Source organism: Rhinopithecus bieti, unplaced genomic scaffold (genome assembly GCF_001698545.2).
Source record: "Rhinopithecus bieti isolate Rb0 unplaced genomic scaffold, ASM169854v2 scaffold_33432, whole genome shotgun sequence".
Lineage (NCBI taxonomy): Eukaryota > Metazoa > Chordata > Mammalia > Primates > Cercopithecidae > Rhinopithecus > Rhinopithecus bieti.
In genome coordinates, this window is record NW_016814481.1 from 1124014 (window position 1) to 1140008 (window position 15995).

The 15995-nt window shown below is 50.8% G+C and overlaps 1 protein-coding gene across 5 annotated transcripts in view; it reads left to right on the forward strand.

Annotated features, from left to right (window-relative positions):
- The window catches only part of TECR (trans-2,3-enoyl-CoA reductase), a 37526-nt gene that overhangs the window by 7435 nt on the left and 14096 nt on the right, over positions 1–15995 (forward strand). For 3 of the 5 annotated variants that reach the window (XM_017851238.1, XM_017851237.1, XM_017851240.1), the window contains exon 2: positions 10241–10307. The exons of the other annotated variants lie outside the window; for them this stretch is intronic. In XM_017851238.1, coding sequence (XP_017706727.1) covers positions 10248–10307 — 60 coding nt within the window. In that variant the 5' untranslated portion in view covers positions 10241–10247. The remainder of the gene's footprint in view (positions 1–10240; positions 10308–15995) is intronic. 5 annotated transcript variants of the gene reach the window in all.

Here is a 15995-nt window from a genome sequence, read left to right on the forward strand (position 1 = left end):
AAAAAAAAAAAAAAAGAAAGTCACACAATGAAGATGACAGTGCGTCCATCAGCCCGAGTCCCTGAATAACTACAGGAAAGAGGCCACTCTACCAACCTGTTTACCCACATTTGCGCCTTTAAATAAACAACAAATACATTTGTATTTTGTTTGAGCCAATGAGTGTATATTTGCTATAGGAGTTTGTACTACCCTGACTCACTTGTTCTCAAACTTCATCAAGCATCAGAACGACCTTGAAGTCTCATTAAAACACAGACTCCTGGGCCACACCCTCGGAGTTTCTGATTCAGTAAGTCTGGGATAGGGCTAAGAATCTGCATTCCTGACAAATCCTCCAGTGATGCTGATGCCACCATCACGTGAGTACAGTCTGAGAAACCAAAGGTCCTGTCCCTTACTGTGTGGTGAGTGAGTAGTTTTGGTCATAATAATACTGTATCCCATTGTGCTATACGCAGGGGGACCCTCAGGATTAGAGCAATTTAGCTGTTTGTTGTTTTAATAACCCTACATTAAAAGATTGGTCCTGGAAGCCACTTTGTCAGCAGTGGGGGAAAAATAATGTATCTAGAAGATACCTTTCTGTTTTCAGAGAGAATGTATTCCCTGGCAAGTAAAAGTGGGGCAAAATATTACCTTTTTAAAATCTTTTCTAATAACTAGTCATTGTTTGGTATAGAATATTGGTCCCTGGAGGTATGATGACAACAAATAGTCTGTTTTGGAAAAGTCTAAGGAACTGCACATTTCTTTTTATTTATTATTTTATAGAGATGAGGTCTCACTCGGTTGCCTGTTTGTGTGTGTGAGAACAGTTGTGTGATCATAGCTCACTGTAGCCTAGAGCTCCTGGGCTCAAGAGATCCCCCTTCTTCAGACTCCTGAGCAGCTGGGAATACTGGTATGCACCACTACATCCACTTAATATTTTAAAGAGACAAGGTCTCACATGTTGCCCAGGCTGGTCTCAAACTTATGGCCTCAAGAAATCCTCCCACCTGAGCCTCCCAAAGTGCTGGGATTACAGGGATGAGCCACTGTGCCTAGCTGAATTGTACATTTATTTTATTTTATTTATTTATTTATTCATTTTGAGATGGAGTCTCGCTCTGTCGCCCAGGCTGGAGTGTAGTGGCTGGATCCTGGCTCACTGCAAGCTCCGTCTCCCGGGTTCACGCCATTCTCCTGCCTCAGCCTCCCGAGTAGCTGGGACTACAGGCGCCCGCCACCTCGCCCGGCTAGTTTTTTGTATTTTTTAGTAGAGACGGAGTTTCACCATGTTAGCCAGGATGGTCTCACTCTCCTGACCTCGTGATCCGCCCGTCTCGGCCTCCCAAAGTGCTGGGATTACAGGCTTGAGCCACCGCGCCCGGCCTCCTGCAGGCTTCTTGCTTTGAGCAGATGGTGACTCACTGGGCAGATTCTCCTGGTGGAGTCCCTTCTGTTCCCTTGGACATAGCTTTGTACTTAGGCAATTTCTCTGCTGTAGGCACTCAGAATCTCAGAGCCCCAGGCTTGAGGGAGTTTTTCTTGTTTAACTTCTGTAAAGTTACAGATGAGGGACCTGAGACCCAGAGAAGAAGGCCTTTTCCAGGGCTGCAGGCCAGTTCCCCTTTGGGTTGGGCAGTGTTGATGATTGATACTCTTCCTGGGAAGGTGGCAGTGCCTGCGGGCTTTGGATCAGTGCTGGGCTCATATGCTTAACCGCCACTGACAAGGTTTGGAGCCTATGGGCAAGTTCTTTAGCCTCTTGAGCTAGTTGTATTTTTCTTTTTTTCCCTGAGACAGAGTACCCCCTCTGTCGCCCAGGCTGGTGTGCAGTGGTACCATCTCGGCTCACTGCAACCTCTGCCTCCTGGGTTCAAGTGATTCTCCTCCCTCAGCCTCCTGAGTAGCTGGGTTTGCAGGCACCCACCGCCACGCCTGGCTAATTTTTGTATTTTTAGTAGAGATGGGGTTTCACCATATTGGCCAGGCTGGTCTCGAACTCCTGACCTTAAGTGATCCTCCCGCCTTGGCCTCCCAAAGAGTTGGGGTTACAGGTGTGAACCCCCGCGACTGACCTTGAGCTAGCTTTTTCATCCTTAAAATGACACCTGGGTGTGCGAGACCCGGCTCGCATTGTCTGATGGTGTGCATCTTCCCAACTTTATGTTCAGGGATAGCAGGCTGACATCGCTAAGTCACAGGTAGGGTCTTTACACCACGGAAAGTGGCAAGCGCTATAGCCCAAGCCCCTTCCTGTCTCCTGCCCGATGTTCATATTGACTGGGATAGTTGTCCCTGCATCCCAGGGTTATTATTGTTTGAAGGGGTTCTTGGTCTGGTGAGCATTGGATGAGCAGATACTTGCCTGGAAAAGCCTCAGCTTGGTGCAGCACCTTGCAGCAGCTAACATTTGACAAGTAGTGCGACCCTACTCACCTCTGGACACGGTAGGGCAGATGTGGGGAGGCGGGGCTGAGGAGGCGGGGCTTGAGGAAGGGGAAGGGTGCCGAGTAGGGGGAGGCGGGTCCCAAGGAGTGGGAGGCAGAGCTGAGCAGGAAAAGGCGTGTCCTGAGGAGGAGGAGGAGGCAGGGCCGAGGTGGAAGAGGCGGGGCCGGGATGTGAGAGGCGGGGCCAGGGATGGGGAGGCGAGGCTGAGGAGGAAGAGGTGGGGATCAGGAAGAGGAGGCGGGGCAAGGAGGAAGCCGTGGGACCCGGGAGGGGGAGGCGGGACCGAGTAGCAAGAAAGTGCGACGGGATGTGTTGTGGGCTTTGGTGTGTGCCAGGTGGAGTAGCTATTTCAGCCGCACCCAGGTGAGTTTAGAGGCTCCACCAGCTGGGTCCAGCAAAGCCCTCTGGACTAACTGGTTCCTGAGGAGATCAGAGGAGTGTGGACAGCCTTGAGTAAGGGCGGTGCTTGGAAAGGCCTTGCAGCTCTGATAAGGTGGTTGGGTTTGGTCGGGAATCCTGCACTTTCACTGACAAGCCTGGCTGCGTGAGAAAGGCCAGAGACCTTGAGCTAGTTGGTCAAGTTCAGGCTGGGTCTTAACACCTTCTTGCTGGTATTGACAGTGGCAGCTGAGAATATTTTAATACCTGGGACATTTCCCGCAGCAGCCAGAACATAGTAATCGTCCTAGTAAATTACGGTGAATATAGTGCTTAATTCTAAGTGGTGTTTTTTTTTTTGAGACGAAGTCTCGCTCTTGTCCCCTAGGCTGGAGTGCAATGGCGCGATCTCGGCTCACTGCAACCTCCGCCTCCCGGGTTCAAGCGATTCTCCTGCCTCAGCCTCCCGAGTAGCTGGGATTACAGGCGCCCGCCACCACACCCGGCTAGGTTTTGTATTTTTAGTAGACACGGGGTTTTACCATGTTGGCCAGGCTGGTCTGAAACGCCTGACCTCAGGTGATCCGCCCAGCTCAGCCTCCCAAAATGTTGGGATTACAGGCATGAGCCACGGCGCCCCGCAGTGTCGGTGCTTCTTATCTAGTAACATATCTAACTCTCATACTAAACATAAGAAATAGATGCTGTTCTTATCTCTACTTGACTGATGGAGAAACTGAGGCGCAGAAGGTGAAGCTACTTGTCCACAGCTAGTGGGTAGCAGAGCTGGGATTCTTCTAGAATCATAGTGGGCTTTGCTGTGGGTCATGCACTGGGGGAAGAATGAAGCATGTGGTGGTGGTGTAGGACTTGGAGGCCACCCACTCTGCCCTTGGGATAGTGACTTAACCTAAGCTTCAGTTTTGTCACCTGTGAGACCAGGATAAGGACACCTGGAGGCCTGCAGGGGAGTGTGAAGTTCCCAGCACGCTTGGTGGCCCACAGGCAGGGTAAACGTCATTAAGCAGAGAGGGACCCACGTTACCCAGGTAAGGACAGATCGGCATCCCCAGGGCTGCCTGAGATGCTTTTGGCATCTGACCTCTTTGGAAGGCCTCACAACTTTTTTTTTTTTTTTTTTGAGATGGAGTCTCACTCTGTCACCAGGCTGGAATGCAGTGGCGTAATCTCGGCTCACTACAACCTCTGCTTCCTGGGTTCAAACGATTCTGCTGCCTTAGCTTCCCAGGTAGCTGAGATTACAGGCGTGCGCCACCGTGCCTGGGTAATTTTTGTATTTTTAGTAGAGACGGGGTTTCACCATCTTGGCCAGGCTGGTCTTGAACTCCTGACCTCGTGATCCGCCCGCCACGGCCTCCCAAAGTGCTGGGATTACAGGCGTGTGCCACCGTGCCTGGCTGAGAAAGGCCTCGTAACTTAATGAAGAAGGTCCACCAGGTGCCAGGAGACAGACTGATGCCAAATATATGCCCAGAAGACAGAGGAAGAAACCCAGATGTCAGTGCCTCAGTTTTGATATAACGTCACACACCATGCAAGTCACATTTTTTGTGTGTGTGTGTGACAGAGTCGCTCTGTCGCCCAGGCTGGAGTGCATTGGTGCGATCTTGGCTCACTGCAAGCTCCGCCTCCCGGGTTCACACCATTCTCCTGCCTCCGCCTCCCGAGTAGCTGGGACTACAGGCGCCCGCCACTACGCCTGGCTCATTTTTTGCATTTTTAGTAGAGACGGGTTTTCACTGTGTTAGCCAGGATGGTCTCGATCTCCTGACCTCGTTATCTCCCTGTCCTGGCCTCCAAAAGTATTGGGATTACAGGCGTGAGCTACTGCACCTGGCCACAAGTCACATTTTGAGATGATCAGCTCCTTCTTTCCTCATGGGAAGACCCTTAGGGAAGTCACAACACACTCAGAGCCAGTTTTTGATCTCTTATGACAAAGAATCATCCCAGGAAATGGAGGCTGGAAGACAGTCTGGCCACCAGGTGCCTATCACAGCTACCTCAGTAGGAGCATGCATCTTCTGTTCCTGCTCCCTGCTGGCTGTCTGTCCCTCACCCAGCCACAGGCAGAAGGCCTTTTTGCCTGTGAGTGAGAGGATCTTAGTGTGCCATGACTCAGAACCCTCCCTCAGAGGCTTCTTGTCATCTGTCCCCTGCTTTCCTCACTTGTCACTGCGCTACTGTCTTTCCTCTCTGCAGATACCCAAAGCCACGTTCCTGCCCTGAGTACATGCTGTTCCCTCGGCCCCCGATGTGCTTCCCTCTGCTTTTCTCATGCCTGGCCCTTCCTGTTACTGAGCACTCAGCTTCCATGTCCCCCAGAGAGACCTTCCTTGGCCATCCAATCTTGAGTCCATCCCCTTGCCTGTCACCCCGCCACGCCACTCATCTCCTTCGCAGCCCATCTGGGCTTGGGTTGTGTTTTCTTTTCTTTTCTTTTCTTTTCTTTTCTTTTCTTTTCTTTTCTTTTCTTTTCTTTTCTGTTTTCTTTTCTTTTCTGTTCTTTTCTTTTCTTTTTTTTCTTTTCTTTCTTTTTTCTGAGACGGAGTCCTGCCCTGTTGCCCAGGCTGGAGTGCAGTGGTGGGATCTCGGCTCACTGCAACCTCTACCTCTCGGGTTCAAGGGATTTTCCTGCCTCAGCCTCCTGAGTAGCTGGGACTACAGGTGCCTGCCACCATGCCTGGCTAATTTTTGTATTTTTATTTATTTTTTAAAAAATACATTTTTTTGAGGCAGAGTCTTGCGCTCTGTCGCCTAGACTGGAGTGCAGTGGTGTGATCTTGGCTCTCTGCAACCTCCACCTCTGGGGTTCAAGCATTCTTCTACCTCAGCCTTTTGAGTAGCTGGGATTACTGGTGCCCACCACCGTACCCCCCTAATTTTTGTTTTTTTGGTTTTTTTGAGACGGAGTCTTGCTCTGTCACCCAGGCTGGAGTGCAGTGGCGTGATCTCTGCTCACTGCAAGCTCCATCTCCCGGGTTCATGCCATTCTCCTGCCTCAGCCTCCCCAGCAGCTGGGACTACAGGCGCATGCCGCCTTGCCTGGCTAATTTTTTTGTACTTTTAGTAGAGATGGGGTTTCACTGTGTTAGCCAGGATGGTCTCGATCTCCTGACCTTGTGATCCCCCCGCCTCGGCCTCCCAAAGTGCTGAGATTATAGGCGTGAGCCACTGCTCCCAGCCAATTTTTGTATTTTTAGTACAGATGGGGTTTCACTGTGTTGGCCAAACTCGTCTTGAACTCCTGACCACAGGTGATCCACCTGCCTCAGCTTCCCAAAGTGCTGGGATTACAGGCATGAGCCACCATGCCTGGCCACAATTTTTGTATTTTTAGTAGAGGTGAGGTTTCACCATGTTGGCCAGGATGGCCTGGAACTCTTGATCTTAAGTGATCTGCCCTCCTCGGCCTCCCAAGTAGCTGGGACTGCAGGTGTGTGTACCACTATGTCTGGCTGTTATTTTATTTATTTATTTATTTATTTTTTGAGTTGGAGTTTTGCTTTTGCCCAGGCTGTAGTGCAGTGGAATGATCTCGACTCACTGCAACTTCCGCCTTCCGGTTTCAAGCCATTCTTTTGCCTCAGCCTCCTGAGTAACTGGGACTACAGGCCACACCTGGCTAATTTTGGTGTTTTTATTAGAGACAGGGTTTCACCATGTGGGCCAGGCTGGTCTTGAACTCCTGAGCTCAAGTAATCTGCCCACCTCGGCCTCCCGAAGTGCTGAGATTACAGGCATGAGCCACTATACTCGGCCAGTGCCTGGCTAATTTTTAAAGGATTGTTTTGGTAGAGAGACAGACTCACCATGTTGCCCAGGCTGGTCTTGAATTCTTTGGCTCAAGTGATCTCCTGCCTCAGCATCCCAAAGCTCTGGGATTCTAGGTGTGTGCCACCGTGCCTGGCTGGAAACCAGCTTCTTCTGGCCTCTTGGCTACAAGCCCTGGGCCTATCCTGCCTGTGGCTGTCCTGTTCCCCATCATCTCAACCCTCCTGGCACAGGGGCCCTTCTGAGATGGAAGCTGCCAAGACAACACTGGGGCCTGCCCCTCACCACACAGGTTGTGGGCAGGTTCTGCTGGTCCAGGCCTTTTCCCGTCATGGGGCCCTGCCTCTCTTTTCCAGTCCGTCACTTATTCATTAGTTCATTCGTTCCAACATATTTTTTTCCCCCTTATCAATGCTAAGAATCCTGGGGAGAACGAACCACTTTCTCTGCCCTCAAGATCCTTTCATTTAAGCCAAGGCCTGAAGGTCAAGGTCTTTGGGGCCAGGGAGGAGAATGGTGTTCTAGGCAGAGGGAACCGAGTGGTGTTCCGTGCAGAGGCATGGAGCCCGGGGTTTGCAGATGTCCCACGTTGAGGGATGAGGCTGACAGGGCAGGGCTTTGTAGCCACCCAGAGAGACCTGTAGACTTCATTTCATTTTTTTTTTTTTTGAGATGGAGTTTCTCTCTTGTCACCCAAGCTGGAGTGCAGTGACACAATCTTGGGTCACTGCAATCTCCGCCTCCTAGGTTTAAGCGATTCTCCTGCCTCAGCCTCCCGATTAGCTGGGATTATCAGCTAATGTGCCACCACACCTGGCTTATCTTTTGTATTTGTAGTAGAGACAGGGTTTCACCATGTTGGCCAGGCTGGTTTTGAACTCCTGACCTCAAGTGATCCACCCACCTCGGCCTTCCAAAGTGCTGGGATTACCGGCCTGAACCACTGTGCCCTGCCTCATTTTGATGGCAATGAAAGTCCCTTTCCTGTTTTATTCAATTACCTATGAATTATTGTTTTTAGTAGAGACGGGGTCTTGCTATATTGCCCAGGTTGGTCTTCGACTCTTGGGCTCAAGTGATCCTCCTGCCTTGACCTCCCAAAGTGCTGGGATTACAGGTGTGAGACACCATGCCCGACCACATTCTGCTGATTTTACCTAAAAGATTCCCTACTGGAGGGCAGTTCATTTTTTAAATCCTTAGGGGACCCTCATAGTGTATTTTGTTTGTTTGTTTGTTTGTTTTTGAGATGGGGTTTCACTTTTGTGGTCCAGGCTGGAGTGCAGTGGTGCAATCTCGGCTCACTGCAACCCCCGCCTCCTGGGTTCAATCGATTCTCCTGCCTCAGCCTCCCGAGTAGCTGAGATTACAGGCGTCCACCACCACTCCTGGCTAATTTTTTTATTTTTAGTAGAAACGGTGTTTCGCTCTATTGGCTAGGGTGGTCTCAAACTCCTGACCTCAGGTGATCCACCCGCCTTGGCCTCCCAAAGTGTTGGGATTATAGGCATTGAGGCACTATGCCCAGCCACCATGGTGTTTGTAGTAAAAATGCACAGAGCACTTGCTCCTTATTCTGAGAAGCGTACCGTGGACTGCATGTGGGGTTTACCGGGAGCGGATCGACTCACCCCAGTTACATGGTTGGCTGGACGTGGGTCATGAGTGTTCCCAGCCCTGCAAGGTGTGAAGGCCCTCTCTGTGGCCCTGTAGCTGTGTCACACTGACCTGCCCCTGTCCCTGCTCTAACCAGGCTCTTATATAAGCTGAGGCAGCCATTCACAGACTGCCTGAGAGACTGCAGGGCTTTGTGCAGTCTCCTGGGTCCTTCTAAATTCCTTTTTTCCCCCCCATTTGAAAGTGAACAGGGATCACTGGCCAGAGCGTGGGAACTGGGCTTGTCCTCAGGGTGGGGGCCAAGTTGGGGGTGGGAGTGGGAAGTTAACACAAGCCCTGGGGCTTCAGGAACCATCTGGAAACAGGCTGAAGTCATGGAGCTGAGCCTCGAGGCTCCTTGTGGGGAGAAGCTGTTCCTCCAGACACACCTCAAGTGTCTAACTTAGGAGGTGGGCAGGTGGGTGGAGCTGCTGAATGAACGTTTCTCAGGAGCTGGGTAGGGTTGGAGGATTGCAGAGGGTGGGGTGGGGGTATGTGTGCAGATACTGGAATTCCTGAGGAGACATGTATAGTTGGAAACAGTGTATTGTCGGTATACTACTTGTTTCAGATAATCGTCCCCACCCCTGCAGAGTCTTCCTTTGTTGCCCAGGCTGGAGTGCAATGACACGATCTTGGCTCACTGCAACCTCTGCCTCCCAGGTTCAAGCGATTCTCCTGCCTCAGCCTCCTGAGTAGCTGGGATTACAGGCATGCACCACACCACGCCTGGCTAATTTTTGTACTTTTAGTAGAGACGGAGTTTCACCATGTTGGCCAGGCTGGTCTCGAACTCCTGACCTCAGATGATCCTCCCGCCTCAGCCTCCCAAAGTGCTAGGATTACAGGCGTGAGCCAACGCACTGGGCCCAGAGAATAGTTTTAACAGTCTCCCAGCCAGGGATGGGGGATCCACAGAGGACAGAGCTGGAGAATCCCTATCCAAATACTGGTGTGGGGACGGTTTCTGGAGAGGCTGGCTGTGTGGTCTTGGTCTGAATGTGACAAAATACCTCCAAGAGGCCTCTGCCCCTGACTCACCCAGGTTATACTCATCACCTTGTCACCACTCATGTTTGAGTTCTCCACACGGCACTTGGCACCTTCTGATAAGGCATGTTTGTGTAAGCCCCTGGCTGTACCCTGTAACCCCTGGCCCTGGGGAGGGTCTCTGGATACTTGTGGAATGAGTATGTGAATGTTGGTTAGAGGCCACTGTCCTGCAGAGCAAAGCACGGGACAGGTTCAGGCGTTTAGCCGTATAATTGATGTCTGCCCTCAAAAGTCACTGCAGCTGATGAGGACAGGGTGCTCGCATGATCTCAGGGGGTGCGGCCATTCTGCGGGACTGGCAGGTCTGGCCTTGAGGGTGGGTCCTGAGCTTATAGCATATCCTTGATGACAGTAGTGGAGGGTTCTGCTCTTCCTTGAACCTGGCTCATCTTTTGCTGCTGTGGAGTTTGGCCATTCCTGTTTTTTTTTTTTTTTTTTTTTGAGACAGGGTCTCGCTCTGTCACCCAGGCTGGAGTGCAGTGGCACGATCACGGCTCCCTACAACCTCCAACTCCTGGGTTCAAGGGATTCTTGTGCCCCAGCCTCCCAAGTAGCTGAGACCACAGGTGCATGCCACCACGCCCAGCTAATTTAAGAATGTTCTGTAGAGACAGGGTCTTGCTATGTTGCCTGGGCTGGTCTTGAACTCATGGGCTCCAGTGATCCTCCTGCCTCTGTTTCCCGAAGTGCTGGGATTAGAGACATGAGCCACCACGCCCATCAGGTGGCTCATTTTGAACCAGTGACATCTCGAACCAGTGACATCTCAATCTAGGAACTAGGGTGTCCTTTTCACTACTTCCCTCCTCTGTTCCCTCCCTGGTCCAAGCCACCTGGGTCTCTGCCCTGGGTTGTTTCCAAGCCTCTCACCGCTGTCTCCGAAGCCACATTTGCTCCCCTACTGTTCCTCTGTCCCCAGCAGAGAGATGATTCTTCAAGAAACCCAAGCAGCCTGTGGCACTCCAGCGATTCCTCTTCGCTCAAGGGTAAAACCTAAAGCACTTGTCTTGGCTCCGCTCCAGCCTGCTGCTCAGCTGCTCCCCCTATAATTTACTTGGCTCCAGCCTCGGGTGTCACCCACTTCCCCAAAGCTCTGTGCTACCTCAGGGCCTTCGCATTCCCTGCCAGGGAGCCTCATGCTGGCCCTCTGCTGAAATCCCATTTCCTCAGCAGGGCTTTCCTGGGCATACCCACTGTGGCCCTTTGGGCCCTCTGCCCTGCTGTCTCCTCTCCACAGCGCCTGGTACATCGTGACCCTGTATTATGTAATAGGTGCTTTGTTCACGTCCCATTGAGCACCAGCAAGCCTGGGGGGCGGGGGGGATGGCCTCTCTCAGTCGTGCACACTGTCATATCCCGGCCCCTGGATCACTGCCCGCATGCTCCTGTCACATGTAGACCCGCCTGACTGCCATTCATCACCGAGCCCAGCAGCTGGCACAGGCAGGCCCGGCGCAGCAAGAGGCACAGTCCATGTTGGTTGCTTGCATGGCGACTGCAAACTGCACAGTTAGCAGAAAAGGTTTTTGGGAGTGACAGACACCCCTGCACACGGTTGAGCCCTTTGTAGGTCTCCGTGTGACAAGTACCTCCCTGCTGTGCTTTGGAAAGGGCTGCGGCTTGGGAATGGGCTGTGTGGGTTCCCCGGCTTCTTCCTGCTGTCCCTGAGGAACATTGGAAATGGGTCACAACGCAGCAGGTAATTGCAGCCCCCCTCAGGCAGAGCTGAGTGGCTCAGTATTCCATTCAAGGCTTGATCAGCGCTCCTGTGGGCCACATAGAGACCCCAGGACATGACTGGACTAGGAGTTGGGACCCTGATCTCCCTCCCTGGCCAGGTCATGCCCGCCGCCATGCCACTTGACTCTTGGGGACCTGCCTGGAAGGTGAGGAAGTGATCCAGGCTAGCTCGTCCTTGGGGACCGAGTCCTGCTGCACCTGGGGTGGTCACAAATCTGCTTTCAGAAAAATCATGGGGGCGGGGCTAGGGGCTACTCAGCTGGGAAATCATTACAGACATTTCCGATCATGGATCGCAGTGAAAGTTTTTGGGCATCTAACTCAGAAGTAATTCTAGATTTGGGATTCTTTTTTTTGCTCTAAGAAAACTCCACCCTAGGCCAGGTGCGGTGGCTCACACCTGTAATTTCAACACTTTGGAAGGCCGAGGTGGGTGGATCACTTGAGGTCAGGAGTTCAAGACCAGCCTGGTCAACATGCTGAAACCGTGCCTCTACTAAAAATACAAAAATTCGCCAGGTGCAGTGGCACGTGCTTGTAATCCTGGGTACTTGGGAGGCCGAAGCAGGAGAATTGCTTGAACCCGGGAGGGAGGGGTTGTAGTGAGCAACCTCCTGAAGAAATTTTCTTTTTCGTATTTATTTATAGAAACAGGGCTCTCACTGTCTTGACCTGGCTGCATGCACTACCATGTCTAGCCTGGATTTTTCTTTTTATGCTTAGAACCTTTGGTCACTGAAATATTTCTTTTTTTTTTTTTTTGAGACGGAGTCTCGCTCTGTCGCCCAGGCTGGAGTGCAGTGGCCGGATCTCAGCTCACTGCAAGCTCCGCCTCCCGGGTTCCCGCCATTCTCCTGCCTCAGCCTCCCGAGTAGCTGGGTCCACAGGCGCCCGCCACCTCGCCCAGCTAGATTTTTGTATTTTTTTTAGTAGAGACGGGGTTTCACCGTGTTAGCCAGGACGGTCTCGATCTCCTGACCTCGTGATCCGCCCGTCTCGGCCTCCCAAAGTGCTGGGATTACAGGCTTGAGCCACCGCGCCCGGCCCACTGAAATATTTCTTAAACATTAAATTTCTTTTTTTCTTTTCCTTTTTTTTTTAAGACGGAGTCTTGCTCTATTGCCCTGCCTGGAGTGCAGTGTCGCGATCTTGGCTTGCTGCAGCCTCCGCCTCTGAGGACAGGTTCAAGCCATTCTCCCATCTTAGCCTCCCAGGTAGCTGGGACTGTACAGATGCACGCCACTACACCCAGCTAGTTTTAGTATTTCTAGTAGAAACAGGGTTTCACTGTTGGCCAGACTGGTCTCAAACTCCTGACCTCAAGTGGTCTGCCTCCCAAAGTGCTTGGCCTCCCAAAGTGCTGGGATTACAGGCGTGAGCCACTGCACCCAGCCTAAAAATTAAATTTCAATTCAATGTGATAGGGTAATTAGTGCTAACCTTCAGTCATAAACATGTATTAGAATAAGATCCTATGAAGGAGGAGAACAGAAACCAACTTCAAAGCAAAAAGAGAGCAAATGTTAAAGAGCTTATTCATAACCTCTTAGTTTTTTTTAAAGGGATAATGGTAGGGTTCAAATTACCAAAGCATTTAGACTCTGTAGATAGATTTAACAGGGCCCTGTAAATATGTAAAACTTTTAATACCGACAGTAGGCCAAAAATGACATCTTTGGCAACTCTTAAAGCTTAGGTAAAAAATACTAGATGTCACCTTAAAAATGTTGGGGGTGTATATAACATTTGCAAAATTATTTTAGGAGCAAAAAGTTTGCAGAGCACTGAGTTTGCACACTCAGATATTTCTGTCTGATTCAGGATGGGAGGGTGGTGGCAGCTGGTGCTTCTCAATGAACTGGATCTCTCCATGTGGATTTTTTATTATTTTATTTTATTTTTTATTTATTTTTTGAGATGGAGTCTCGCTCTGTTGCCCAGGCTGGAGTGCAGTGGCTCAATCTCAGCTCACTGCAAGCTCTGCCTCCCGGGTTCATGCCATTCTCCTGCCTCAGCCTCCTGAGGAGCTGGGACTACAAGTGACCGCCACCATGCCCGTTTTTTTTTTTGTATTTTTAGTAGAGATGGGCTTTTACTATGTTAGCCAGGATGGTCTCGATCTCCTGATTTCAAGTGATCTGCTCACCTTGGCCTACCAAAGTGCTGGGATTACAGGCATGAGCCACCGCATCCAACCATCTCAGACATCTTAGTGGCAGTGATACCACTACAGTGGCAGCCATATATGAATATATCACATATAGATGTCATCCAGTGAGCATGGCATGTTCAATACAACTCTATTTATGGCCACCGAAATTTGAATTTAATTTTCACGTGTCATGCAATAGGTTTCTTTGATTTCTTTTCCACCCGCTTAAAAATGGTAAAAACTTCATTTATTTTTTAAAAGATAAAACAAATGTTAAAACCATTTTTAGTTTGTTCAAAAGCCGGCAGTAGACCAGAGTCGCCCTCTCAGCTGTAGTTTGCTGACCACTTTGTCTAAGCCATCATTATCTTCACAGAATTATTTCTACAACCTTTAATTGGACTTTTTTTTTTTGAGATGGAGTCTTACTCTGTCGCCAGGCTAGGATGCAGTGGCACGATCTCGTCTCACCACAACCTCCGCCTCCTGGGTTCAAGCAGTTCTCCTGCCTCAGCCTCTCAAGTAACTGGGACTACAGGCATGTGCCACCACGCCCAGCTAATTTTTGTATTTTTCATAGAGACGGGGTTTCACCATATTGGCCAGGCTGGTCTTGAACTCCTGGCCTTGTGATCTACCCTCGGCCTTCTAACCCGGCTTTTAATAGTTTTTGTAGAGATAGAGGTCTCGCTGTGTTGCCCAGCCTGGCCTCAAACTCTTGGGCTCAAGTGATCCTCCTGCCCTGGCCTCCCAAAGTGCTGGGATTACAGGCATGAGCCAGTGTACCTGACCTGCACTCTGCTTTTGGCCACTTTATAAAATACTGTATGCCAGGCGCAGTGGCTTATGCCTGTAATCCCAGCACTTGGGGAGGCCGAGGTGCGTGGATCACGAGGTTAGGAGTTTGATACGAGCCTGACCAACGTGGTGAAACCCCATCTCTACTAAAAATACAAAAATTAACTGGGCATGGTGGCACACACCTGTAATCCCAGCTACTCAGGAGGCTGAGGCAGGAGAATCGCTGGAACCTGGCAGGCGGAGGTTGCAGTGAGCCGAGATTGTACCACTGCACTGCAGCCTGGGCAACAGAGTGAGACTCTGTCTCAAAAAATAAAACATAAATAAAAAATGAACTGTACACCTGGCCCCATCAGCTGCCACTCCCTGTCCGCTTTCCTTTTTTTCTTCTTTCCACGTCACATGTCACGTTTGAATATATTACATATAGCGATTTATTTCATTGTCATTCTTTCTTTGCTAAGATGTCAGTTTCATGCGATCAAGGATTTTTGTCTTTCCTTCTATAGCTGAACCCCAAAGTTCTTAACAGTGCCTGGCATGTGTCAGTGAACAAACAAGCCTCAGTTTCCTTATCTGCAAAAGAGGATGAATACATTGCAAAGGAGATGATTCGTGTTGAGGATGAGCCTCAGTGCCTAGCTGGTTGTGAGTGGGCGGGTGGTGTTAGCTGCTGCCGCTTGTATAAGGCCAGCCACATAGATCCCAGTCTAGGCTACTTGGCAAGCTGAGCTCATGGGGGTGGACTAACCTGTCTGCTGGACTCGGGCAGTAGGGGCTTGGCTCCTTCAGTCAGTTTGTGTCCGCAGGGCTCAGCCTCTGGCCCCCTTCCAGCTTTCTGGTCCGACAGCGCCTTCCTGCCCTGAGCTGGAGAGAGACCCAGGTGTGGTCACCAACTGCCACCCAGCCGTGGGTGCAGAGATGCAGTTCTGTACCATTCCCCAGGGGTCTGGGACCCGGGGAGTTGGGTGGTTGGTTCTTGCACTGGAGCTCCTTGAGGGTTGGCCCCAGTGGCCAGGAGCATCAGTTTTTTTTTTGTTTTTTTTTTTTTTTTTTTTTTAGACGGAGTCTTGCTCTGTCGCCCAGGCTGGAGTGTGGTGGCATGATCTCAGCTCACTGCAACCTCTACCTCCTGGGTTCATGCGATTTTTCTGTTTCAGCCTCCCAAGTAGCTGGGACTACAGGCCCATACCCCTATGCCCAGCTAATTTTTATAGAGACAGGGTTTCACCATGTTGGCCAGGCTAGTCTCAAACTCCTGACCTCAGGTGATCCACCTGCCTCGGCTTCCCAGAGTACTGAGATTACAGGCATGAGCCACCGCACCCGGCCAATTATTATATTTTGTGTAAGAGACAGAGTTGTGACATGTTGCCCAGGCTGCAGGAATTCCCTAATTCATAAGCAGTCCCTGTGTTAGATCCTCTTGCAGACACACCCATTTACTAATTGGAGAAGCAGACAGGCAAGGCAGGTCTAACACCGCCCCCTGTGGCAGTGCCTCTCAGCATTGAGGACATGCCCCTGCTTTTCCAGGCCCATTGACGGTCTTAGTTTGTGACAGGAAAACATGCAGGAGGCATTGCCCAGCTGTAAACCCTGCCTGGGCCCCCCTGTGGTATGAGTTGCTGATAGACCTTCTGCTCTGGTACAGCCTGGCTGTGTGAGGCTGTGGGGCAGAGGCCAGCGGACTGGGTCCTCAGGCCAGGCAGAGACTCAGTCCTCAGTGCCTGCAGGAGGATTGCATCCAGGGTGGTGGTGGTGTGTTTTTTGTTTTTTGTTTTGGTTTTACCCTTATTTCTTTATTTCTTTCTTTCTTCCTCTTTCTCTCTTTCTTCCTTTCTTTCCCTCCCTCCCTTCTCTTTCTTTTCTCCTTCCTTCCTTCTCTTTCTCTCCTTCCTTCTCTTTCTCTCCTTCCTTCCTTCCTTCCTTCCTTCCTTCCTTCCTTCCTCCCTCCCTCCCTCCCTCCCCTCCCTCCCTC